We start from the raw sequence: 24,348 nt of genomic DNA, 5'->3' as shown, positions 1-24,348 counted from the left end.
TTGCTTTACGATTTGGTTCTTTTAGAGCATCTAATGTGATTAATCTCTTTGCAGCTGACTTTGGAGTGTCTGCCAAAAACATTAAAACTTTACAGAGACGAGATTCCTTCATTGGGACCCCTTACTGGTGAGTAAACTGGCTTGTTCAGCAGCCTTATGTTGAAAGGTGAATTCAGTGGGAGCTATGCATTCTCAGCACCTTTTGGAGGTCAGACCAGAAATCTAGGAGTATAACGTTGTCTTGCTAGGGACGAGGATGTGATGAACGTAGGGTCCACTTAACCAGGTTGCCTTATTGAGTGTGGATAGGAGGATTTTAGCATATGTTCAGAAATCTTAAGAAAAAAATAACAAAAATACCCGTTCTGTACCCTCTCTGCTTTCAAGAGTCTCCCCAACTGTGTATATCGTAAAGGGGCAGCAAGGAGTGTGTTGGGGCAGCTGGAGATGAACAGAAATGCTCTTCAGAATACTCTTCTGTTGGAATGGCACCCCTCCCTCAAACCCAGTGCAATTTCTACAACTTGGAAGTGGGTGGAATCTGGGACATGTGCTCTCTCTCTTTCCTCCTCCCCCACCACATATGGTGGAATGTTCTTTGAAGCAGCTCCAAGTGCATGGGAGCCACAACTCACTCTAGGAATTTAATCTCTAAATCACCCTTGTGCTGAAGGAAAGGGATCAATGAGCATTAATTTATTGTCTGAAGCAGCATCCGTGCCAGATGTCACCGCCCTGGAGGTTTTCACAGACTGCCTAGACTGTCTCAGCCGATCTGGGAATGGGGTAGGAGGAGGGGAAATATGGGTCTTGTCAAACCGTGGGAAGGCTGCTGTTCCCCCTTGGCTAGCTGCGAAGTCCTATTTCAGGTGAAGGTCCAGTGCTGCAGATCAATGAGATGGTTTAAATACTGACTCCTGGGGCTTGTGTGCCGTCAGGCTACTTTTGGAAACATGCTTGTGTTGGTAGCAGGATGCCTCGGACAGTCCTCACTCCCCCTTGTGCTCTCCCTCGCAGGATGGCTCCTGAGGTGGTGATGTGTGAAACCATGAAGGACACTCCCTATGACTACAAGGCCGACATCTGGTCCCTGGGTATAACGCTGATAGAAATGGCTCAGATAGAGCCCCCTCACCATGAACTCAACCCCATGCGAGTCCTGCTGAAGATTGCCAAGTCTGACCCTCCCACTCTCAATTGCCCTTCTAAATGGTAAGAAGACAAATGACTCCCACACATATGAGAGCACGGAAGCTCTTTGCTGTGGCTTCCCAGTGATGCTGGGCTCAGCTGTTTGCACCGTGTGCTATGCAGACTCCATCCAGGGAGTTCCTTGCCAATCATTATGTGTTTTAAGGTCCCCAGAGTTCAAAGACTTCCTGAAGACGGCACTTGATAAGAACCCTGAGACTCGGCCAAGTGCAGCACAGCTACTGGAGGTAGGCAGATGTCCTCAAGAGAGCTGACCCCTTCAGACTGGCCTTTGTGTTGCATGTTTAGCTTGTCTTGGAGTCTGCTAAGCACTCCACATGTCTAAGTAACCTGTGCACATCCCAAACCTTGTCTTAAGCCAAACTTACTGGTCCTCCCTAGTTTTCTAGTCCACTTGTACGTCTCCAGGGTTTCTCGCTGTGCTGGTAACACCCTCTTACAGGCAAACTGAGCTATATATGAGCTTTGAGCTATGAGCTTTCATGTGTCTGCTTGTTGAAAGGCTGTGTCTGGACAAACTCTCTGGTATGACCAGAATACCCTGTGCACTTGTGCAACAGACAATAATTTAGGAGTAATGCTTGGGGTAGGGTGACCAGATAGCAATGGTGAAAAATCGGGACAGGGGGTGGGGGGTAATAGGCACCTATATAAGACAAAGTCCCAAATATCAGGACTGTCCCTATAAAATTGGGACATCTGGTCACCCTAGCTTGGGGGTCCTTCTTACCCAAAGATCAGTAAGGAGTGGAAGTGACGTACGTAGTATTTGGGGTAGAGATTGCAAGTTGTTTAGCACCCACTACTGGCATGCAGTGCCTTTCGGGCTAGCTCCGACAACACTATTCTGTCTGGTCACCTGAATGTCTGGAGGGAGCAAGATATTGCAGTAATGGTTGCCAGATGACCTAGTTGGGGGGGATTGTCCAGGGAGAAGCTTCTGCCATAAACTGGAAATAGAAAATAATCTGAATGCTTAAACACCAACGGCCAGAGCGTGGGGCTGATCAGCAACTGGAGAGTTCGCAGTCCAGCCCAGAATGGCTGTAGGATCCAGGGGAGGGAATGGCATTTGAGTGTACAATGGACTTCCATGATGTAGATGCAGACGGGTCAGTGTTAAGGATGCACAGGCCATCTTAATCTGTCGCTTCCTGACGTCTGGCTGCTTCACTCAGGAGCATTGACCTTTTGTACGGAATATCCATAATGAAGTCTAACAATCAAAGTGTAGGTTGTCCCTGCTCCAGAGTACACAATTTCATCCTCTGTTTCGAAAATGCCTGCTGTGTTTTGGGCCCTACAGCATTCGAAAGCTGTTCCCATTGAAGCCAATGACAAAATTGCGATTGATTCCAATGGAAGCAGGAATGGGCTCTGATTTCCTAGATGTGCCAAGGTGGCAGATGCTGTTTGAAGTTAAATTCACATCCCCACCTTCACCCTTCAAAAACTTAAAATGCTAAATGCTTTTTACCGCCTATCTGAATAACTTGTATATGGTGCTGGCGTATCTTCTTGATGCTTCAAGCTCTACACAATGGTCAGTCATGTGGTTTTGTTTGACTGATGAGCATTTCATTTGGTATGTAATGTGCCTCTTTAAATCAGCTTCTGATCTGGAAAATTAATAGTTCTGGCCTAATAACCCTGAGTGGATGAGAGAGAGCACTAGCCTGTGGTTTGCCACCCAGAAAAGTTCGACTGGGGGTGTGTTTACCCTGTTCAATAACAGGAAGTATACAATATACTCGATGGCCTCTTGATGAAGCTTAGCACAAATCTACGCTCTGTGTGTGACTAGGGATTTGACTGCAATTTCCATTACACATCCCTCCACTCTGTTTATACATATGGTTCTTAAAGATGCCGCTCTCCTTCAGATGAGACCCACACCATGCATGCATCACGGAGACCTGAGATTCTGCTCCCGAGTCATTCGGTGTCAAGGAGAGGGCATCGTACTGTATCACGACTGCAGCAAGTGCCTTTTGTTTAAATGCAACTGTTGCTCTGTTTGGTAAATGTTAACGCTGTATTTTGCAAGGCTGTGTAGTGTTTACAACATTTGTATCCACATGCAGTCCCTCATACCACACAAAACTGAGTTCAAAACAACGTAAAGCTCTGGATTTGTATCCACAAATAGGCACAGCTAATGGCTGAAACTGTCTTTAACTGCCAGGCTTTCTGATCTCTGGCGGGACATTTGAATCCAGGACCCAAACAGGGCGGACTGGACTTATTTCAACCTAGGAAAGCTAGTGATGCTAGCTAGCTGGCGAGGGCCTTAGAAACTGACTAGAAATAGAAAATAAACTGAGTCTGTTTGCCCCAGTGTGCTCTGACACGGCCGGTTCAGAGGTGGGAGTCTTTCTGACATGTGTGTGATTGGGTTTGCAGCATTCCTTCATTAACAAGGTCACCAGCAACCGAGCCCTGCGCGAGCTGGTGGCGGAGGCAAAGGCCGAAGTGATGGAGGAAATCGAAGACAATCGGGAGGAAGGAGAAGAGGATGAATCATCGGAACTTCTATCTGTAAGTCCTGTTCTCTCCCTCCGCTCAGCCTCTCCTATTTCTTAGAGGGTGGAAAGTTCCTATAAAGTGGCTGTAAAGGTGCAGGCTGGGAGAGCTGCAGGACAAAGTTGCTACAGAAAACTGTCAGGATTGAAAGCAGTGACTTCTTTTTTTTAACCATCTCTGCCTCAGACTCCCTTGAGGAAAGGCTGCTGCCTTGTAAAGTCCATTCAGGTGGACAGGAAGTCAGGGGTGGGGGCCGCAGTTCCACGCCTGCCTAGGGTACTGGAAAATAATGTCGCTGGAGGGACGCCAAGTTTTCCCTTCAGAGGAGGAACCCACAATTACTGCTGCTGCTGGTAATGCCGGGCTTTCAGCAGGACGGCAGCACTAGTGCAGCCTGGCTAGCTGGCTCCAAGGGCAGGGAAGGCATTCCCCTCTGCTGACACCCCTCCAGTGACGCAGTGCTCTTGGGCAGTGGTAGCTGAAGCAACAGCCAGTTGCTCTGGGATCAGGGCACTGCTGACTGTATTAACATCATCCTGGCAGCACTGGTTCTGGTTCATGATGTGCTGCGAGGGGGCTCCTTGAGACAGGTCACCCCAAGAAGCTCAGAACAGAGGGAGAATGGCAGTTTGACTCCTAACAAAGGCTAAAATAACCAGGCCCATTTGGTGACTTAGCAGAAAATATTTTAGGCTTGGGAGCTGTCTGTGTGCTCCCCTCTTTCTTCCACGCCCCACGGGATGTGGGGGGCTGTGGGGTCATGACTTCACCTCCAGGCTTAAGGGAAGAAAGGTGAGTGCCTTGCCCTCCTGCCCCTTCTCCTCTCCCCAGACAACGTAAGCAGTAATAAGAGCATCTGAAGTGGTCCAGTGCTGTTCCAGGAAGATGGTGAGCAGGGTAAGGACTCAGGAGGCTGGAGCAGCTTGGGGCTGGACAGCACAAGGTAGAAATGGAGACAGAAAATTCAGCGAAGTGGCAGAGAGACATAACCAATAGATCCAGGACAGGGGCTGGCAGAGCTGCCTCCGATGCCAGTGTCTAAGGCTCTTGAGAGCAGGCCATTATGTGGCTACCCCAGAACCTTTGTGGGAGAGATGCCAGCAGGAGGTCAGGATTTTTCTGATCCAAGAGGACTTAAACTCCCACAGCATGGTCACTATTGAAATTGGACCCAGCTCCAAAAGAGGAGCTATTAAAAACCCAGTGGTCTTAGCCAAGAGAAGAGAGCAGCAGTAGTCTGGGCCGAGCACGGTATCTTGGAAAAGAACCCAAACTGCCCTGCCAGGATTTCACAGCCGTATGAGCTCAAGAGCAAAACCCAGCTAAACACACTGGACCTGGGTCCATTTCTCCTGCACAATCACAGCTTCTCCCAGGAAAGCTCCTGGAGCAAAAGCCACTTGGCTGCAGCACTTGCGATGTCTAAAGATACATATACACTGCACACACCCCTAGCATGGGTATAAATAGCAGTCTAGACACTGAGGCGCTACTTAAGCATATAAAGACACTCCAGAGCTTCAGGTTATGTAGCCTACATGGCTCTCTGTACATCCAAGTACTGTTTCCCTCCTTAACACTGCTACTTGTGGCAGTGTAGTGCCCCACTGCCTTCCCATTGCTGCAGGAGAGGGTCCGGCAGCCTTTCTCTGTCCCGTGTAGCTACGCATCGTGGTGTGGACACAACCTGCTTTTCACGCATACCCTACACGCTGCCGCCAGTGGTGTGCAGTATAGATGTAGCCTAAAAGGAGCGGGCAGAAGGAAGGTACAATGGGGTAACTCTTCTCTGTGCCTTGCTGTTAGCTGTCTCCCAAAGGGATCACCTAGCAAAGCCTTGCTTCCCCGTACAAGGATTGATAACACAGAAACCAGCTCTAGTAGATCAGTACAGCTCTTCTGGGTCTCCTATGGTGTTGGTTATTCATGGGCCATAAGGAGTATTGTCCTTCCATGTTACACTGTGACAGACCTCTGGAAAATGCTGAGGTCAGCGCATGTGGCTAGGACCTGCAGCTCCAGATCCAAACAGTCCGGGTGCTCTTTGCCTGCTGAGCCCAGGTGTACAGCATTGACATCGGGACTCAAACCATCACTCCTCCCCAGAATGCAGGCTCTTCCTGTGGAATCTGTTTGCTAAACCACACTGTGGCAGCATTCAACGCAACACTTTGTTAGAATTTTCCCAAACTTCTGACCCTCATCCCCAAGCTAACTAGAGTCTGACTGGTGCAAACCAAACCTGTGCATGCCACTAATCTGATGAGTGAACCTTGCAGCATCTCAGGATCTAGTCACAGCTCCAGAATCCTGGCTCTGGGGAGGAGAGTTTAAGAGAGGAATGAACATATTGCATAAGGCCAGTGGTCCGTCTAGTCTTATCAGACGTTGACAGTAGCCAGTACCACATGCCTCAAGGGTAAAGTGTTTAAAACCTCCCGTGGGGAACAATAATGCAACAATATGACCCTGGGCAGACCTTTCTTCCTAAGCCCCAAGCAGCTAATGGCTAGCTGAGTCCTAAAGTACATGGGCTTCTATCTCTTGTGAATGGAAGTTAATATAAAGAGGTGGGGGTTGGCAGGAGGAATGCATTAGTGAGACTGCACTAGTTCAGTGCATTAGTGAGACTGGCGGACGTGCATCTTTCACTAGGAAGCACCCACAGTCTTGTGTCACTCGGGTGCTCAGTTGGGTCTCCTCGCTTGTGTGATCTGAGTTTCACTCTGATGCTGTGTGTGCCTCAGCTCTGTCCCATCTCTTTTCCCTGTCCTTTCAGCCCTCTGGGACTCACAAGCGAGGCCCCTCCGAGGTGAGTCAGCTGAGTTTTGAGGGAGAGAAACCTCCAGAATCCCCCTTCCCACTGGAGATGAATGGACCCAAATTGTCTGTGGAGCCGGCCAAGGAGACTGCAGACAGGCAGAGAAACAGACTCTCAGATGAAGGGATCGGCAGCGAGAACTCCATGAAAACCACCAGCAGCTCTGAGTCGTCTGGGATGGAGTATGGCAGAACCGTGCCCAGCACCCAGGAAGAGCCAATCACCAACTCCCAGTCAGGACTGTTGGATGACAAGGTTAATCCAATGGAGGAGAGAAGCTGCCAAAGCAAGCACCTGGAGCCAGTGAACAAAGATCGTCAGAGCATTGGGAACTGGCCGGAGAGCAACCACCTGGAAAATGCTGCTGGGGAAAAACTTGCCAATGGGAATTTGGATTCTCCTATTCAGTTTGCAAGCAGTAAGTCCAAGAGGGATTCGGATTCTGGCAGCACTTCTGCTTCGGAAAGCATGGACCTCACCCTCTCTCTGTCTGCCGATCTGTCCCTTAACAGGGAGAGTGGATCGCTGTCCCTGAAGGTAAGGTAGGGGGCATTAATCAAAGATTAAAAATTGATTTTAATCTGGAACTAAATATTCAGACCTTGGCATTGAGACCCTGTTAGACTTCCCTGACTCCTTCCAGACAGCCCCCTTTCCTGATGCACCTGGCAAACTTTTGGGTGTTTTTTCCCCCTCCGGATGGCGATGATCTTTTGTCATGGAAGAAAAAGGGAGTTATCCCTCGTGTATGATGTTACTGGAGGATCCAGATACCCTGGTGATGGGTGGGGTAGATAAAGATGAATAGTGCAGGAATTTGGTTTTGCTTTGTGTTTAATGGCTGAATACTGCAGTAAGGATCAGCAAATTATCATCCCAGCAGAAGCAATCACATAAACGCATCAAAGCACCCAGGTTTCAGTTTCCAGGCAGGTGACACTGTAATAAACACCAAGCCACAAAATAATTCCAGTCTCCATCCAAAGCTTTCAGCAATAGACCTTTAAATGGATACCAACCCCATAGGCTGGGGAATAGCTTGGTTTAAGGGCAGATAATGTACCTGGAAGCAGAGGCTTTATGTAATGATTATTAATCTGTGGTACGGGGAATTAGCCTAACCGCTGCTCCCTTTAAACATGTACTTTCTCAGTGTTGCTACTGTATGTTGCATGCTCTTTCCCTTGACAGTCGCAGATTCCAAGCCAGTGAAATCTAGATAAGGTTTTACATTCTGCAACTAATTATAGTCTTTGGTAAATCAGCTGGAAACCTGAAGCTGACATAACTGCTCCAGCCTTCTCCCCTTGCGGGGCCTTAACAGAGTCTGTGAACAAGTTCCAGCCAGAAAAACGAAAGAACTAAATTGCACCTTTGTACGGTGCTGATTAGCATATTTCTCTCCCCTAAACACTGATAAAAAGACAACTTAATTTGATGTAAGTTTTCGATGGAGATCACTTGTGATTTCTCAAATGTGCCATGTCTCTGGCCTAGCTTGTGTCAGAGGTTGAACAGTTCTTTGCACTCAGATCTTCATGCAGTCTTAGCTTTTAGGGAGACCAGTGAGGACGATTGCAAAGCTCAGCGTGAAGGGTCAGTATTGCTTTGATCGAGGACACAAAATAAATGAAGTGACTTTATTTGCTGAGTCCTGGAAGGAGAAGCGAGATGCAATGTGACTTGGAGAGCCACAGATGTGTGTATTGCACAAGATCTTTGTCCAGTTGTCTGTGCGAGTGATAGTTTCCAGGTGTAGAAACATGCCCAAATAGCATTCCTAACAAAATTCCTCCTCCAGCTCTGCTCTCTGCTGGGAGAGGAATAATTGGCACTTCCCCACCAGGAGTCCACAGTTCTGCTAGTGGGGGCTCTTGTGTATAGCAGTCTCATCCCTTCTCTTTAGTCTCCCTGTGATAAATGATCCACTTCCAGAGGCTAGCCAAGAACGTATCACATGTGTTAATCGTTCTCCCTGACGGGGGGCGGGTTGTAGGGAGCAATAAGTGACGAGAGATGCTGTTGCGTTTTTAGCTAGATGTGACTCTAACTATACTGATAGCACCCTCAGATTAAAAATGAGGACATCTAGCTCTAGTGGAGAGCTTTGGATCCTGAACTGTACTCTCTGGGAAGCAGTAACACTGTCTGAAAGGCCCACAAGACAGTAGGTTGATTTCTACCTTTCATACTGCGTGTTTGGGATTCTGGCACCAATTTAGTAAATGAATCTAATCTGAAGTCTTGTGCTGCTTTTCCCCAACCCACTAGCTGTACATGATGCAGCCTATGACCCATTCAAAGCACTGCGTGAACATTAGTTCTTGCCATACTCCCATGAAGTGGGGAGGCATCCCTGTCCCCATCTGTAAAATCCCACCCCTCATATACTTCAGGTGAAGTGACTTGTCCAGCTCCAGAGAGGGGGATCCATGTCTGAGCCAAAGTTAGGGCTTCAGCGTTCCTAGTTCCCAGCCCTTTGATTGGCTCTCCTAGACCATTGCTTGTAACGGCAGAATTCCCCATTGGTTTCTAGATCTTAGTGGGCAAGGCCATTTTGCTACAAACTTGTGTAGAACTTTTTCTTTTTTGCCCTAATATGCAACCAATTGCAAGTGTGGCTTTTAGTGGCTCTTTTAAAAGTTCTCATGTGAAAGCAGAGCTCAGGCACAAACTTCCTCTCTGTGCCTGATTCTGAGAGGTGTTGAGCCCCCCCATTCACATGTTTAGTCCTTCTGGATTGAGGTCTGTGTGCTGAATTCCCTTCCTCCCAGCTGGGCAGCGGGGAGGGGATCCGTTAGCCTGTGCTCTGCAGAGGTTGTTTCTGGCATGCTTTGGGATTTCCATGCGACTCCGATTTACATTCAGGGGAAGTGGCTGTGCTTATCTGTTTTGTTTCATATACTGAACAGATGCCGGGGGCAGCTGAGGGACATGGGGGTCTTCACTGCCTGCTCGTCGTCCTCCAGATGGAATCTCAACACGTACATGTGCTGTTGCTAGATGGAGCCCCATGCGCATTGCACTGAATCATACAGGACTAAGGGCTTGTCTATGTGGAAAGTTGCACTGAAATAATTTAGGGTGTGAATTTAAACCAATATCACTAAACCTGTGCAGTTACCTGTGTGTGGATGCCCTTATTATAGTCTGAGCTGTAAAGACACCTACAGTCAAGCTTGCCCAACACTTTCCATTATAAGACCTTGGTTTTAGTTGCTTATAACTCTTTGCCAGACATACCATTTTGGCTGAAATTTTCCATGCTGGATGTCTGCCTTGGGTTGAATCTTTTTGGAAACATCAGCAAGAATGGTTCAGTCTTTTCTGGTAACGAGGTTAGGGACCAGGGGGGTAGGGCTGGGACTAGCTGGGCAAGGAGACTAGGGCAAGGAGCTGGAGATTATGGAGGGGAGACTGGGATGAGGACACAGGCTAGAGGAAATAGGGACAGAAGGGTCTGTGGCCACTAGGGGGTACACTCCCCCTCAGAACCTAGAACAGAACCTGAGAGCCCTGTGTCTCAACATTCCTCTGCTGTCAGTAAATACCCGCGGAATTGGATTCTGCCCCTACTTCACAATTTCTATGTCACATTGTGCAAGTCAGCTAACCTGGACTCTTCACAGGTGCCTCTAACTGTGTGTTCCTCATTTTCAGAGTGCCCAGCATGTCACTCTGAGGGCTGAGCACACTCAGCTGCAAATGAAGTCAATGGGAGCTGTGCTCTAAACATATAAAGAGCTATATAATGCTAAGTACACTGAAAAATCAGGCCCAAGCATCTCATGATGGGCACCTAAAATTAGTGGACACTTGACCTTAATTTCTGTCTCAGTTCTCCATCTGTAGAATGGAATGATGATGATATTGGTACTTGTAGAGCACTTTTCGTCATTAGATCTCAGAGTTTTACACAGGAGGTCAGTATCATTATTCCTGTTTTACAGGTGGGGAAACTGAAGCACAGAGAGGTAAAGGTGACTTGCTCAAGGTCATCCAGCAAGCCAGTGGCAGAGTCCAGACTAGAACCCAGGTCTTGCGTTCCAGTTCAGTGTTCTATCCTCTAGGCCACACTGCCTCTCTCTGGAGTATTGTGAAAACAAACTCGCTAATCTTTGGAAAGCACTTGAGTACTATAGTGCCGAGCGCCACAGAAATGCCCTTGAGGAAATTAATAATTCTGTCTTAGAGCAGGAGTTTGAATGCTGTGCAGGTAGTAAGACATGAGGCCACACTGAGATATTGAATATCTGCTCAGTAACTGAGCACTGTGCGTCCTGTGCACTGAATGAAGCAGGAAAAATAGTGTGTGATCATGTAATTAAAGACTATACCATAATACATATGCTGAAATGGACTAAATTAAGGTAGCCTGGGCAACCTTAATTCTGGCATTTCCTAACCTCTGAATGTTTGGCTTTGCAACCATCATGTTCTCTTAACATAGTTATTTGGCTGTAATTTAGGCTACAGGTGCCTTCTCTTGATCTTTAGCTTAAGTAGTTTGCTTACTGACTTAAACCAGATGAAGCTAGTCTTAGACAAGAATATCCAGGCAGCCTTTTGCACCCATGTATTGGTTTGAAACAGATTTAAGTTATACAGGCGCAACTCCTTCATATAAACAAGTCCTTTGATTGTTCCCTTCGTTGCTGAATTGAGCAACAAGCTCTTCGTGGGCCCAGTAAACTTTGGGCTTCTCAGGCTCACTGGAAGCTCTTGCAACCTTTTTTTCCCCTAACGTAGTCGTCATTGCTGGGGAAGGTAAAAGAATTGACTCACTCTAGCCTTCCCCTCTTCCTTTCTTTTTCACCCTCCTGCTGTTCCTTCCACCCCTATGGCCACCTTCCAAAATGCCACATGGCTTATGTCATTTCCTTCCCACATTCATGACAAAGAAATTCAGTCACTGGGCCCTATCCTCCAGCCTAACCGTATTCAGTGCCTCTGTAAGAACAGATGGCAACTGCAGCCTACTGCACCACTGAACGAGAGAGCGAAAACGCTTGTCTCTACCTGTACTAGGGAAAGTGAGCCAAAGATTTGTTTGTTCTGCTCCTTCCCTGTAAGGAGCTCAGAGCTGCTGGTGATTAGCAAAGTATAAATCCCTAGCAATATAGGGACCCAAATTCTGATCCAGCAGACAAAGCTGGATATCATTCTAAATGCACCAGTTAGGAATTTATGTCCTGACTTTTGAAGGTGCTGAGTGTTTGCAAGTCCTGTTGCGTTTAGTGGGAGCTGCAGTGACTCGGGGTACGTCTATACCATAGTTAAAAACCCGCAGCTAGCTGATGCCAGCAGGCTCAGGCTAAGGAACTGTTTAATTGCGGTGTAGATGTTCGGGCCTGGGCTCTAGGACCCCGCAAGGTGGGAAGCTCCCAGAGCTTGGGCTGCAGCCCAAGCCAAAACGTCTATGCAGCAATTAAACAGCCCTGCAGCCCAAGCCTCACAAGCCAGAGTCAGCCGTGGGTGTCTAATTGCAGTGTAGACATAGCCCTGGGACCTTCAACAACCTGTCACCGACTTAAAAAGGGAAAGGTCACAAATGTCCTGTCTGTGGATTCCTACATTCATAGATTCTTTATGCCTTAGTCTCATGATATGAACAAGAGGGACCCTGACGTCAGCCATCTATATGGCTAGGTATGGAGGAGAGAGTTCTACAATTGTTGGATTGCTTCTGTTTGTCCTTTAAGTAATGCTTTTGTACTGAGGATGCTGACTGTCCTAATATGATCCCAATATTTCATTTTAACAATAAATGAGAGCACAGTGTGGATTTGCGGGATAAATGAGGCAAAGCTGTATGCTTAGTTTTGAATGAGTTCTGTTTATTCTGTTGGGAGGCTGATGTTTCTTTTGTTAAAAATGCTAATGGAATTATTTTGAGATCTCTGGCCATAGTGCTTGGCTGTCATACAGGCCACTGGCGCAGCTTCAGCTCACAGTGTGCGTTAAACAGTAACCTAGAATTCCATTTCATGACCTCTCTTGTGTTTTTTGTTTTTGTTTTTTTCCTTCTCTCCTACTACGTGTTAGGATTCCAGGATGCACAACAAGACACTGAAACGGACCCGGAAGTTTGTGGTGGATGGAGTGGAAGTGAGTATCACCACCTCCAAGATCATCAGCGAGGATGAGAAGAAAGATGAAGAGATGAGATTCCTCAGGCAAGTTGGAAATTGGTCACTGGGAATTTGGGAGGGTTGGCTTGGCTGGCTCCTAGGACTAACAGTGGGACACAGAGCCTTTCACCTGAGCACATACCCAGTAGTGACCTCAATTCTTCACATGGTAGCGAAATGTTAATGGGAACAGGCCAACTCACAATGGGCAGCTGCCCACAACGTACAAACCACCTCACTGGCACCCTTGTTGGCAGTCCCAGTATAGGCTAAGGATTGGACACTGACGTTGGACATTGAGGTACCCTCTCACTTATGGGCCACGCATTCTCTGCTGAGGCTTACTAGTGGCACTCTGTGGGGGAAGCTTGCCCTGCCTCTGTCTTGGCTAAGCCTGTTGCATGGATATGCTTACTTCCATTTCCAGAGCCGTCAGTGTGACCCATCAACTCAATTAAAATAAACTAATAAAACTTCTCAAGATGCTTTTGTTCCTTGGCTTTTGTGTTTGCTCAGATATACTTTTAACAACGGAAGAACTAAGAGGAATTGTAAAACTTTGAGGATCACTTAGTATTGGGCATGTTCAGGCCCTTGAAAGCTTTGATTCAGTTACATTTTTGTAGCCTTCAAGTCTCTAGGATTCTAGTGTGGGGAGAGAGGGCTGTTTCTGGTTTCATTATGATTAGTGGTGACAGTGAAATGAAAGGCTTATAAAAATCCAGGGCCTGATTCTTTGTTACAACAAGATCCCTCAACACTGCTCTGGAGGGCCCGCTGAGGATATCCCTTGCTTGATGACAAGTCTCTAAGCCAGGGGGTCTCAATCACGTGGGTTCTTTAGTGCGGCCCACCAAGCTCCTGCGTGCCCCTCCTCCCATGCACCCCTCTGCGTGCCCCGTGGCGCCGCGAGCCCCGCACCGCTCCCTGAAGCAGCCAGAACCATGCCTCTGCAGCCCTGGGAAGGGGGAGGGGAGCAGAGGGCTCCGTGCGTTACTCTCGCTTCCAGGCACTGCCCCCCACAGCTCCCATTGGCAGAGGGACAGAGAAGGGGTTGAAAACTCACATGTCACTGCACAAAAGTGCATTCAGGGAAAGCTGCCATTTCACAGGGTTTGCCCTGCAGGTTTAGTGCATTTTCTTTGCATATCTTTTCCCACTTGCAAGTTTCATATCTGGGTTGTTTTCCTGCTGCTTATTGGAACGTGCCAAGATAGTGATTTTTAAGGCTGGAGTGGAGAGGAGCCGATCTTGTTGGGCCAATTGATTTAATGGGGTGAGTGTGTTTTGATAAGGGAAATTGCTCTAAAGTGGTTTTCCCAGCAGGATTCCCAGACTCTGTGATGTGCTGAAGAGCATAACGCTAATGCACTGTAGCAAAGGTCACACTGGGAATTTCACTTAAAAACCGTGAACACCCCCCCACACACACACTCCCCACCCCAGGACATCATCAGTTTCCAGCTGAGCCAGCCTGTAAATCTGGCAAATGGGCATGGATGTGATACTCAAACCACGCTCGGACTCCCTAATAGATGCTTCAGTGCAAGGCAGATGACTAGATCAGATCTGAGGTGTAACATCTCCTTGGTTCACATGGGAAAATTACCCTTCCCACCATCTGTGTCATGGACTGCCCTCATTCCTGAACTTGCAGGATGGGCAGGGCAGCCCGAACTCAGTTTGAATTGTATTGCAAAGACTACTATAAATTTAGACTGGATGGGATGTAATAGACCAGTTTTATCCTGCTGGGTAGGAAAGGCTTGTTTCCTACAAGTATATCTTCAAGGGGTTTCTCTAGACAAGTTGTAACTGTCCCAAGCAATGGGGCTTCCACTGCTATTCTGCTGGCTAATCGATCTTGCCTGTAAGGTTTGACCCTCTTGCCCTTGTTAATATCGCTAACATCCTGCCTTCCTACAGACAGAGAACTGGTGCCATGGAGCCTGGATGCAAATCAATGAATCTGCATTTACCTCGCTCCCCAAGTTCAAAGCAGTAACCTTTTCCTGATCATTAGGTGGGGCGCCTGTGCGGTTGGTTGGCTTGCACTGTGGCTGAATAGTCATTGAAAATGCTATTTCTGCTCCCATATTATTTCACTTACAAATTCTGCCTACATGGGGAAGGCACCAAGTCTGGAATTTTACTGGTGGGTTTTTTTAACCCTTCTAGGCGGCAGGAGTTGCGGGAGCTGCGCCTGCTTCAGAAAGAGGAACACCGGAACCAGACCCAACTGAACAACAAACACCACCTGCAGCTGGAACAAATGCTGAGGCGCTTTGAACAAGAAATGACGGTATGTGAGAAGGGGAAGGTGAACCTAAACGTCCTGGTTGCTTTGACTTCTCCTTTGCAGCCGTTCTTCAGATACAGAGTGAGAGATGCCATGTGCTCTAACAATAGGCATTGAATATCCTTGCTGACCAGCCTACGCAAGCCACTAAAAACTATTCCTAAACCCTTGCTCACTCTTCTGAAGCGATGCTGGCTGCATTCACTTTGCTGGTGGAATGCATCACTCAGAGAGGGCACAACAAGGAAACCCTGTGGGAGCCACAGCCCTACACTTGTTTGCCAGAACCCATTGCTGTGGGCCAGAACTTCCTTTATACCCACTCTATCCAATAGTAAAGGGGAGGTGCTGGGCCAGCTCTTGTCCCCATATTCTGGTGGTGTCAGAGCCGAGCCCATAGGTGAGATTTTGGGTACTATTAACTGAATACAGGTGAATTGTGCTGCAGTAATTTACAGGTTGTGTGCTGAGCTGAGCCTGGTCAAGGGAGAGAAGTCAGCATGTGGTGAAGTAAATGGATATTTTTTATAGCCAAGTCCAGGTTTTTTTAAAAAACCTTTCAGGAGCCAGCAGATAAGTGTGTCCTGTCAGTAACCCCCAGTTCTGCTTGGAGGCCAAGAGGGACTATATGCATTTCATGTTTCCCTAAATATTTAGAGACACTCTTGACCTGTTTGACATGGTGTCCAGTTGAATCCCTCCTTAAAAGGAAGTAAGTACCTGCTTGCTAGGATTTTTGCCAACATTGTGGTGTGACACATTAAGGAACATTAAGATGTGCTCTCTTTACAGTTCTCCTGAGGCACTTAACTATCAAACCATATCCCACAAGGGCCCATGTTTCTCCTGACGCTGGTATAATGCTGGTGTGACTCAAGAGTAGAAAGAAGACAGAAATGTCTGAATCGCCAGAGTGAAATGTTGCAGAAGGCAATGTCCTTAGTGGTTTGCATACCTAGGGATGTTGAGCATGAAATCTTACATTTTGGGCTTCTCCCAGCACCAGTCTCTGCCCAGGACTGTCGCTACTAGAAGGATATTGCATGTCTGGAAAGAAATTCACCTGCTGAGCTGTTTGAGCCAGAGATGGAATAAGGGGGGTTCTGCCGCTCAAGATTGAGGTGCATCGGCAGAACTGGGGGTGAAACATTTGCACAATGCCTGCCCACCCCAGGCTTGGCTCTGCCCAATACAATTAGTATCTCATTTTCATAAACTTCTTGTGTCTACTCATGAAAAGAGGCTCAACTCCTTCAGTGCTTGCTATTTTTGATGTGAGAAAGAATAGAGCCCAGAGAGGGTTTAGTCTGAACCTCGTTCTCTTCCCCCCTATATAGGCAAAAAAGAGATTCTACGACACTGAGCTGGAGAACCTAGAACGTCAACAGAAGCAGCAGATCGAGAAGATGGAACAAGATCACTCGTTACGCCGGCGGGAAGAGGCAAGGCGCATCCGTGCTGAGCAGGAACGAGACTACAACAAATTCCAGGAGCAGCTTAAACAGAAGAAGAAGGAGGTAAAAATGGGAAGGGGATAGAGGAAGAACTGGTATGCGTTAGCTGTTATGGAGAACTTTTCTTCCAGGAGTGGATCACGGAATCCTTACCCAGGGGATAGCTTGAGGGTGGGGAGGTGAGAGGCAGCCGTAGCTGTCTTCAGTGGGAGGCTTCTGCTTTTCTCTTATGCCCTAGGATTGTTCCTGTGGCCCAGCTCCTGAGGTGGAGCTTCAGCCTGAGTTACCCACTGAGAAATCTCTTCTCCTCTCTCAAAGGTCAAGACCGAGGTTGAGAAGCTTCCCCGGTATGTCCGCAAGGAGAGCCTGAAGGTGAAGACGGAGGAATTCGCGCAGAAGAAGCAAGTCTTGGTAAGCCCAAGAAAGGATTAGCCCCACACCAAAGAGCAGAGGGGATGCAGGAGAGGGGCACATGGTGACTTGGCTTCTTACCTCCAAGTGCCACAGGGCTTAAAATACCGAAAGTGCACGTAAAGTAACAGCTGGAAAACTGCTCACTTTACTGCCATATCCCCCCAGGAACGAGAGTTTGTAGCCAAACAGAAAGAGGATCTGGAGCTGGCCATGAATAATATCACGGTGCAGAACAGGAAGGAGATCTGCGACAAGGAGCGCGAGTGCCTGAACAAAAAGCAGCAGCTCATGAGAGGTGAGTGGGATTGGGTGGGGAGGGAGAAAACAAATGCTGTAGTGATGGGTTTATCCAATGCTGGCTCTTCATGCACAACAGATGCTGACCTAGCTGCAAGCTGGCAGGAGAAGGATTTAGCAATAAACAGCCTTGCCAGATCCTGCCTGAATGTTTAATAATAATAATACTTAGCGGTTTAATCTCCAAAGCGCTTTACAAATACGAACCAATTAGGCTTCATAATTACAAGAGACAATTCACATATATAGTTTGCAACCAGGGCCTCTTGGAAAACAGGACGTGGTGTATGATTGCCCCTTCATCTGCTTTACTGCTCCTGAGTAATGGGATCGCTAGAGCTCAGGAGAAGAGAGTTTGTGTGTGTGTGTGTGTGTGTGTGTGTTTAATTTCTCTCCTCTTCCTTAGACCGAGAAGCCTCCATCTGGGAGCTAGAAGAGCACCACCTACAGGAGAAACACCAGCTTATCAAGCAGCAATTGAAGGACCAGTATTTCCTCCAGAGACATGAGCTGGTCCGAAAGCATGACAAGGTAACAGAGTTCAGCCCTTCCTGACCTTGACCCTTTCTGCCACCCAGCAAGGCAGTGAGCCACTGCCTGGAACCTTCCCCTGGTGGTTCTGCAAGGAGTTGTCATTCCCACTCTTTGAACTGCGTGCCCCTGAGAGCGAAGGGAATGGGAAAAGGGGGATGGTGGTTGTTGCAGGTGAGTGGGCATGTAGCAGGACAAGGAGTGAATATCAGCCTGCTTTGTTGCTAATATGTGGGATCCCTTCCCTGGGCTGTGAGAGCGTTGCCTTAAGGAGAGAGGCATGTGCTTAGAGACCTTAGACAATGAGCTATTTCCAGAAAGTCTCTGATGTGTTGCTGGTTTACAGGGTGGCAGGGGAATTGAAAGTATGAAATAGTTGCATGAAAGCAGCAGGGCTTTGTAGTTAACCTGACTCACTTGAAATCCTTCAGTAAGATACCTGTGATCAGGATTGGCAAATGAGGATCCTAGCTGTTCTGTGGAGAAGAGCCCACCTGCCACCCTTGAGGGACAAGGATAGCACTGCACCTGTGTTTCTGCACCTGGAATGTTGCCATGATACAAATTACCTAGAGAACTATCTGCTCAGATTCTGGCTCTTTGCATCTTGCCCATGATCAGTTGTGTCTTCATTTCTCCCTTTGTGATGGAAGGGGCCCCACTCCCACCTGGAGCATGGGGAATCCTTGCCCACCAGGCCATGTCACGGATTCAGAAGGGAGCACATGGCAGCTCAGACAGATCTGAATCCCTGTTGTGGGCTGCCACTTTTTCTTCATCTTAACCTCCATCCCCCACTTTTCCTGTGGCCTGTTTGACAGCCTCCCTCACATTGTTTTCCTATAGCCCTAGGGAGGAGCTTTTTTTCTAGTCACCAGTGCTGTGGTGTTCTCCACCTTTCCTCAGCACAGTAACCACCCTCATGCTTTCCATCGGCCTGACTTGCCTTTTCTCTTTGCTGACCTTGCTTTCTTTCCCTTTCGGCTTTGATGTTCCAGGAGCGGGAGCAAATGCAACGGTATAACCAGCGAATGATAGAGCAATTGAGGATTCGGCAGCAGCAGGAGAAAGGTCGTCTCCCCAAAATCCAGAGGAGTGAAGGGAAGACCCGCATGGCCATGTACAAGAAGAGCCTCCACATAAACTCCAGCGGGAGCATGTCAGAACAGAGGGAGAAGATAAAACAGGTCAGGCTCACTGAGCCAAGTGGTAATGCTGCAGAACACATGGTGCTATGGAAACTTCCCCATGGCCTAGAGGTGGAGCACTGCACTGCTTTGCAGGCGACATAGCAGTGCTAGAGGGAAACGCCAGCCATCTTTCAACTGTAGCCCCCCCCTGGGAAACTAAGGGGCAGCATTGATATGCCCTGTGGGAGGAAAGCAGTGGTATAACTTGTCGGTCCTCCTGTAACCCATGAAAGCCTGTATCAAAGTAGTGCAGAGTCCTGCACTCAGGGAGGGATTTCCAAAGGCGGCACCTAAGTGACTTAGAACAAGTCAGTGGGATGTGTGCTCCTAAACCCCCAGAACCCAGCCACGTCCCTGCAGGTCCCGTTATAAGGAGTAAGGGAAACGATTTCTCATCTCCTGTTAAAATGAATTGACCACGTTCATTAGTGTTAGGAGCCTGAGGTGAAAACTGCTCCTCGGATCTGGGGTTGCTGCTGAATGCCCCGAGCTCGTCCAACCGCTCAGTGGATTTTCAGTAGAATAACAGCAGCATAACAGGCCTGCTGCAGGCCCAGCAGCTTACCAATGAAGTGGATCACTTCCAGGATGAGCTCTTGTTCACATAAAAATACCTGCGTGTGGGTACTGCATGTCCACGTGGGTCTGGGATGTTCTGGGGCAGCCTAGGGGAGTGCCAGCAACCACTATATTTAGGTCCATCATATGTTTATTTTCCAGGCTAGAGGTGAAGCCTCATTTTAAAGTTGCTCAATTAAAAGAGCACCTGTTTTGATCACCGGCTCTCGCCTGACTCTGTGGAGTTGGGCTTGAGTTTTGGCCAGGTTGTTTTGAATGGGTTATATATGGATGTCACAGTTAAACTGAGCATTTAAGCGTCCCCCACCGTGGCTCTTTATTCCTTTGATGGTGTCAGCTCATTAACTTCTTAGCCAGCCTCTGCGCTTGGGTGACTGAGGGTCCTGGGGCCTGCTTTCTGTTCCAGTTTGCTCAGCAGGAAGAAAAGCGGCAAAAGGCAGAGCGGCAGCAGCAGCAGCAGAAACATGAGTTCCAGATGAAGGAAATGAGTGCCCAGTGTGAGAGCAACGCGAATGAACTACAGCAACTGCAGGTAACCTGACACTGCGGCAGAGCTGCACGTATGCAGCCAGATGTATAGGCTGAGTGGGGGAGAGCACCATTCCCCTAGCATTGCCTGTACGGAGGAGGGGTCTTGGCTGCTGTGAGAAATATGGTTGTGGGAATTGGCAGTTCAGGTTGACTAAACCCTCCCACCTGTTCCTATTAGAGAGTTCCCTTAAACATGTGATCATAGTTCAGAGCTCTGAGCTGCCTAAGGTTCAGCAGAAGTGGTGTAAAACCATAGGATGAGCCTGGGTGGAGAGGGGTCTCCATTTCATCTGGGGCATGTAGGGAGGGGATGGTTCTAGTGTGTCCTTGATACAGTCCACCCACAGACTCCTTATACCTTCTTCTGGCTGTTTTTATTTAGAATGAGAAGTGTCACCTCTTGGTGGAACATGAGACCCAGAAGCTGAAGGCCCTGGATGAAAACCACAACCAGCACCTGAAGGACTGGCGGGATATGCTGAGGCCACGGAAGAAGGTAACATTCCCTGCAAGCAGGCCACTGGAGCCTGGTTGGCTGGCAGGGGTTGTGTCAATACAGTGACAGCATGTGACCGCAAGTACAACTCTCTTGTTTGTTCATTTCTGCATTAAGGCTCTGGAGGACGAGCTGAACCAGAAGAAGTGGGAGCAGGAGATGTTCTTCAGACTGAGCGAGGAGGCAGATGGTCAAACCCCAGCATCCCCAAACAAACCTGTCAAGTTCGTTCCCTTCAGCTCTGCAGAGTGCTCATAACGCCTGGATCCGGGCAGGCCGGCAAGTTAGCTGGCGCTCGCTCTACCTTGGTTAGCTGTGGATAAGCAACTCAGGACTGCTGGAACCCTCTCAGTGACACACCAGCCTCCCGCAGGGCAGTGCCCTTCTGTCCCTCTGCTCAGCCTGAGAGAAATACGGCCTCCTGCTACTTCTCTCTGACACTGTGGGAGATCAGCTTGATTCTGAGCAGAGGTGGCATTTCCTGGGGCTGGCTCACTCTTCCAGAAGAGCTGCAGTGACACTCCCTGCCGGGAGAGCTGGCAGGGCTCTGCCCGTGATCCTACTCGTGCTGTCTGCTGAACTCTTTATCCTGTGGATGAGCCTGGCGCCCATGCTGCGTCCAATCCTAGATTGGAGCAACAAATGTTATGGACATGAGGGGTGTTAGAGGGGCTCAAATGCTGTTCAGAGTGGTTATTTAAACATCCCTGTTCTTCGTGGCTACCTCCTTCCCTTCTTTGTTGCCAGGGCAGTGGCTGGGTGCAGTTCGTCAGCATTAGCACTGTGTGATGCTACCCTGGCCTCCTGGATCCGTGAGGCCTACAAAGGTTCAGATGGTTTTCTTACAAAATGCAAAGCAGAGTTACCTGCGTTTTACTGTGGTCTCCATCTCCCCTGGTTGCTCGAAAGGGGTTCAGCAGTTTTTCCTCCCAATTTAAACCCTGGGGGACTAGCTGGGCTCCCCCGCTGAAATGTGTCTGCTTTTCCTTTGTTTGCCCTGGGAGTTGCTGTTAAGTGGCACAGCTCCCCCTCAGGTTCCTAGCTACTCTGTGGCACTCGCTGACCCCGCAGGAATGTGTGGGGTATGGTGTCTAAGAATCAAACCTGGCTGTCCCACAGGGCAGTATGAAGCATCACCGCTAAGCTGCTAGGCCAGCCTAAAACTCTTGCCAACTAAGAAAGGTTATGGTTGGAAGGAGGAGCGGGGAGAGGTTCATGGTTTTACTCAGTTCAACACACTGAGGTGTCAATAGTGATCATGTGCCCTCTGTATGGGGGGTTACTGCTTCCAGAAAAGACTTTTATCAGCCCTCAGAGCTGTGCACAAGCTGGAGTTCGGAAAGTGCTGTGCATTTTTGGAGCATGTAGATTAGCCAGCCAGACCTTTGCAACACAAATTACTTGCTGCAAAGCTTAGTTTCAAAGGATTGAAACTGGCAAAGACCCATGCAGTCTGGATCTTAAATTGGTGATAGGGGAAGATGCAATTGACACCTCCGGCTGGCTTGTAGCTGTATAGAGTAACTTCTTCCAGAAGTGATGCCTAAGCTTCTTAAGCAAAGACCTTGCAAAGACTTGTCATGACTTTATCTCACATTCTTCTGGCTTCCTGCCAGGGGTTGGGGTTGTACAAAACTAGATAGGGCAGTTGTACCTCAAGTTCAGTCTACCTTTTTTCACCCACGTCCACACGATGCTGCAAATCAGAGTCTCTCTCCATTCCCAGCACACACAGATTGGCACCATGATGGTCTACATCTCTGTTTAATTGTCACAAATGCATTTTGTAATAGCGACTGGGTAGGAGTAAGATTCCCTTATCCACGCCTAGGCACTGCCAATCCTGAGAAGTCCCGAGGTATCCAGTCTGCGGCCAGTCTCCTTATACTGTTCCAGTCAGCAGAGTAGCAAGTGATTCTTGTGTTTCTGATACAACTGCTTTCTGATTTTGACAAGAGCACAGAGCTGCCTTAGGGTACGGGGCGCCTTGATATGTAGCATCCTATCCCCTGTGTGACTGTCTGATCACAGAACATCATTTGGTAGCAGTTAGCTTTTGCTTCCTTTGGTCTGTGTGCCACATTGTCATTTTATGCTTAAATCATGTCTTCCAATCATGGGATCCTTAGAAAAAATATTCCACCTAAGAGCAACTGTGTCATCATCTCAGGTGGTGTCCCAAGAGACTCACTAACTCTGCTAGGTAGCACCAGCTTGAGGAGACACGTATGTTAGCGTAGAATCCTAAATACATGGGACGTTAAAAGACTTTGCAGCTCAAAGGTGTAAGTTTCAAAACAGCTTTGTACCAAAGAGGGGGACATTTTCTATCCATTTAGAATTTTTAAAAAGTATCTTTCAGTTTCCTGAAAACTTGAGTCCTCTTAGCTGTTCTGAGTTCCCTATGAAATTAAAGGTATTACTATTTTATTACTTTGCTCCCAGTATCTCTGACAGACTGACCTAAGCAGCCAGCCATACATAGTGGAGGCTTGACTGATACTTCAGCAGAAAAAGAAATGCACACAGAAGAACTGCATAGTTGGTTGTACCCTCCCTCAAAGCACCATGCGTTCTGAGACCTCGGGGTCCTCATTTTTTTGTTTTTTACTCACTACTCAGCACTTTTCTGAAATGGTTAGTTTACCTCTATCTGCAGTATAACTGGTCCATTTCCCTACATATCAGCTGTGCCTTCGTGATGTACCATCCTGTATGGTGATGTTGTCTGTCTGGGAGTCGATGTAGGAATGAAGGAAGTGAGTTGTCTTTGAAGAAGGACCTGGGTTGACTTGAGCCTTCTGATAGTGTTAGAAATACCTTACAGTAGCCCTGGGGCCATTTCTTGTTCAGTCTTGCTGCTGTAAAATTTAGAGGAACTCTGTGAAATCACTAGTGTCCCTGCAATTGGAATCCGCCCCCTCATCTTTAATGCGTGTGTGGCTGAAATGTTGATCATTGGAAGGACTTTCTGGAATACCTACACATAAGATACTTTTCCGGTTTAAATCTTTATGCTGGAAATACAGAGAGGAGGAACATGTCAAAACATGAACACAGTATTCTAGACAGATGCTTCTCCGAACTCCATGCTGAAGAATCAGTCAGACCTAGACTTACTCCTAGCTTGGGCAAGAGTTTGATTTGTATGTTGTGCAGCAGCAGATGATGGGGACAACTTATGGGGGCTTCCAGCTTGAATGGGATATGCCAGCTCTTTGTAAATCAACAGTTATTCACTCATCAGTTCATCTTATTGGTGGATGGGAACCTGTAACTTTGTTGCCATTTTCTTAACCTGGGGTTGGGAACTCTTTTTTTCCAATGCCATTTGCTGCCTCTCGATTGCTGTATAGGTGCACTGTAGCTTTACAAAAGTGCAATACTGATCTCTAACAGGAGAGCAGTGAAGTGCGTTTTACAGTTGCAACATTTAAAGGAAGCTTGTTCTTCCTTTTAAGGGCCAGATTTTTTCCCCTCTTTAGAAGTAACCTTTTTTCTAAGGCAAATAAAACCAACTTATTTTTGTCTGTTGTGGGGAGGGGACGTCATTTGTATGTGACTTTGAATAAAAGGTTTTTTAGGAAATATTTTGTAAAGTGTCTTCAGTGGGGCAGTCACTCTGAATAATAATCTAATAAAGTAACAAAGTGAGATACTGGGTTTGTGTCTAACATTCTGTGTATTCTGTGAACTTGGCTTCAGATTGGCAGAGATAGCCTTCTGCATGTATACTTGGGTTTCTCTGTGTGAGGGGACTCTGTGATACATGTTCTGGGCTATGAACCTTGCAAAGCAGTCTCCATTTTCGGAATCGAGCTGGCGGCTCTGAAAATGCTGTCGCTGCGTGTAGCAACTTTGTATTGATGG

At 47.8% G+C, this 24,348-nt stretch overlaps 1 protein-coding gene across 1 annotated transcript in view; it reads left to right on the top strand.

Annotated features, from left to right (window-relative positions):
• STK10 (serine/threonine kinase 10) overlaps positions 1-24,146 on the top strand; it is a 72,692-nt gene extending 48,546 nt beyond the window's left edge. The window contains exons 5-19 of the mRNA XM_074960576.1: positions 55-127; positions 1,018-1,212; positions 1,358-1,439; positions 3,616-3,750; positions 6,515-7,093; positions 12,602-12,732; positions 14,866-14,989; positions 16,324-16,503; positions 16,759-16,851; positions 17,020-17,149; positions 17,558-17,682; positions 18,681-18,869; positions 19,858-19,983; positions 20,365-20,478; positions 20,596-24,146. Of these exons, the coding sequence (XP_074816677.1) occupies positions 55-127; positions 1,018-1,212; positions 1,358-1,439; positions 3,616-3,750; positions 6,515-7,093; positions 12,602-12,732; positions 14,866-14,989; positions 16,324-16,503; positions 16,759-16,851; positions 17,020-17,149; positions 17,558-17,682; positions 18,681-18,869; positions 19,858-19,983; positions 20,365-20,478; positions 20,596-20,736 (2,417 nt within the window). The 3' untranslated portion in view covers positions 20,737-24,146. The remainder of the gene's footprint in view (positions 1-54; positions 128-1,017; positions 1,213-1,357; positions 1,440-3,615; positions 3,751-6,514; positions 7,094-12,601; positions 12,733-14,865; positions 14,990-16,323; positions 16,504-16,758; positions 16,852-17,019; positions 17,150-17,557; positions 17,683-18,680; positions 18,870-19,857; positions 19,984-20,364; positions 20,479-20,595) is intronic.
• Positions 24,147-24,348: the final 202 nt, after the last annotated feature.

Source organism: Natator depressus, chromosome 8 (assembly GCF_965152275.1).
Source record: "Natator depressus isolate rNatDep1 chromosome 8, rNatDep2.hap1, whole genome shotgun sequence".
Taxonomy (NCBI): domain Eukaryota; kingdom Metazoa; phylum Chordata; order Testudines; family Cheloniidae; genus Natator; species Natator depressus.
The sequence above is the reverse complement of the archived record's forward strand: the minus strand, read 5'-3'. Positions and strand labels throughout refer to the sequence as shown.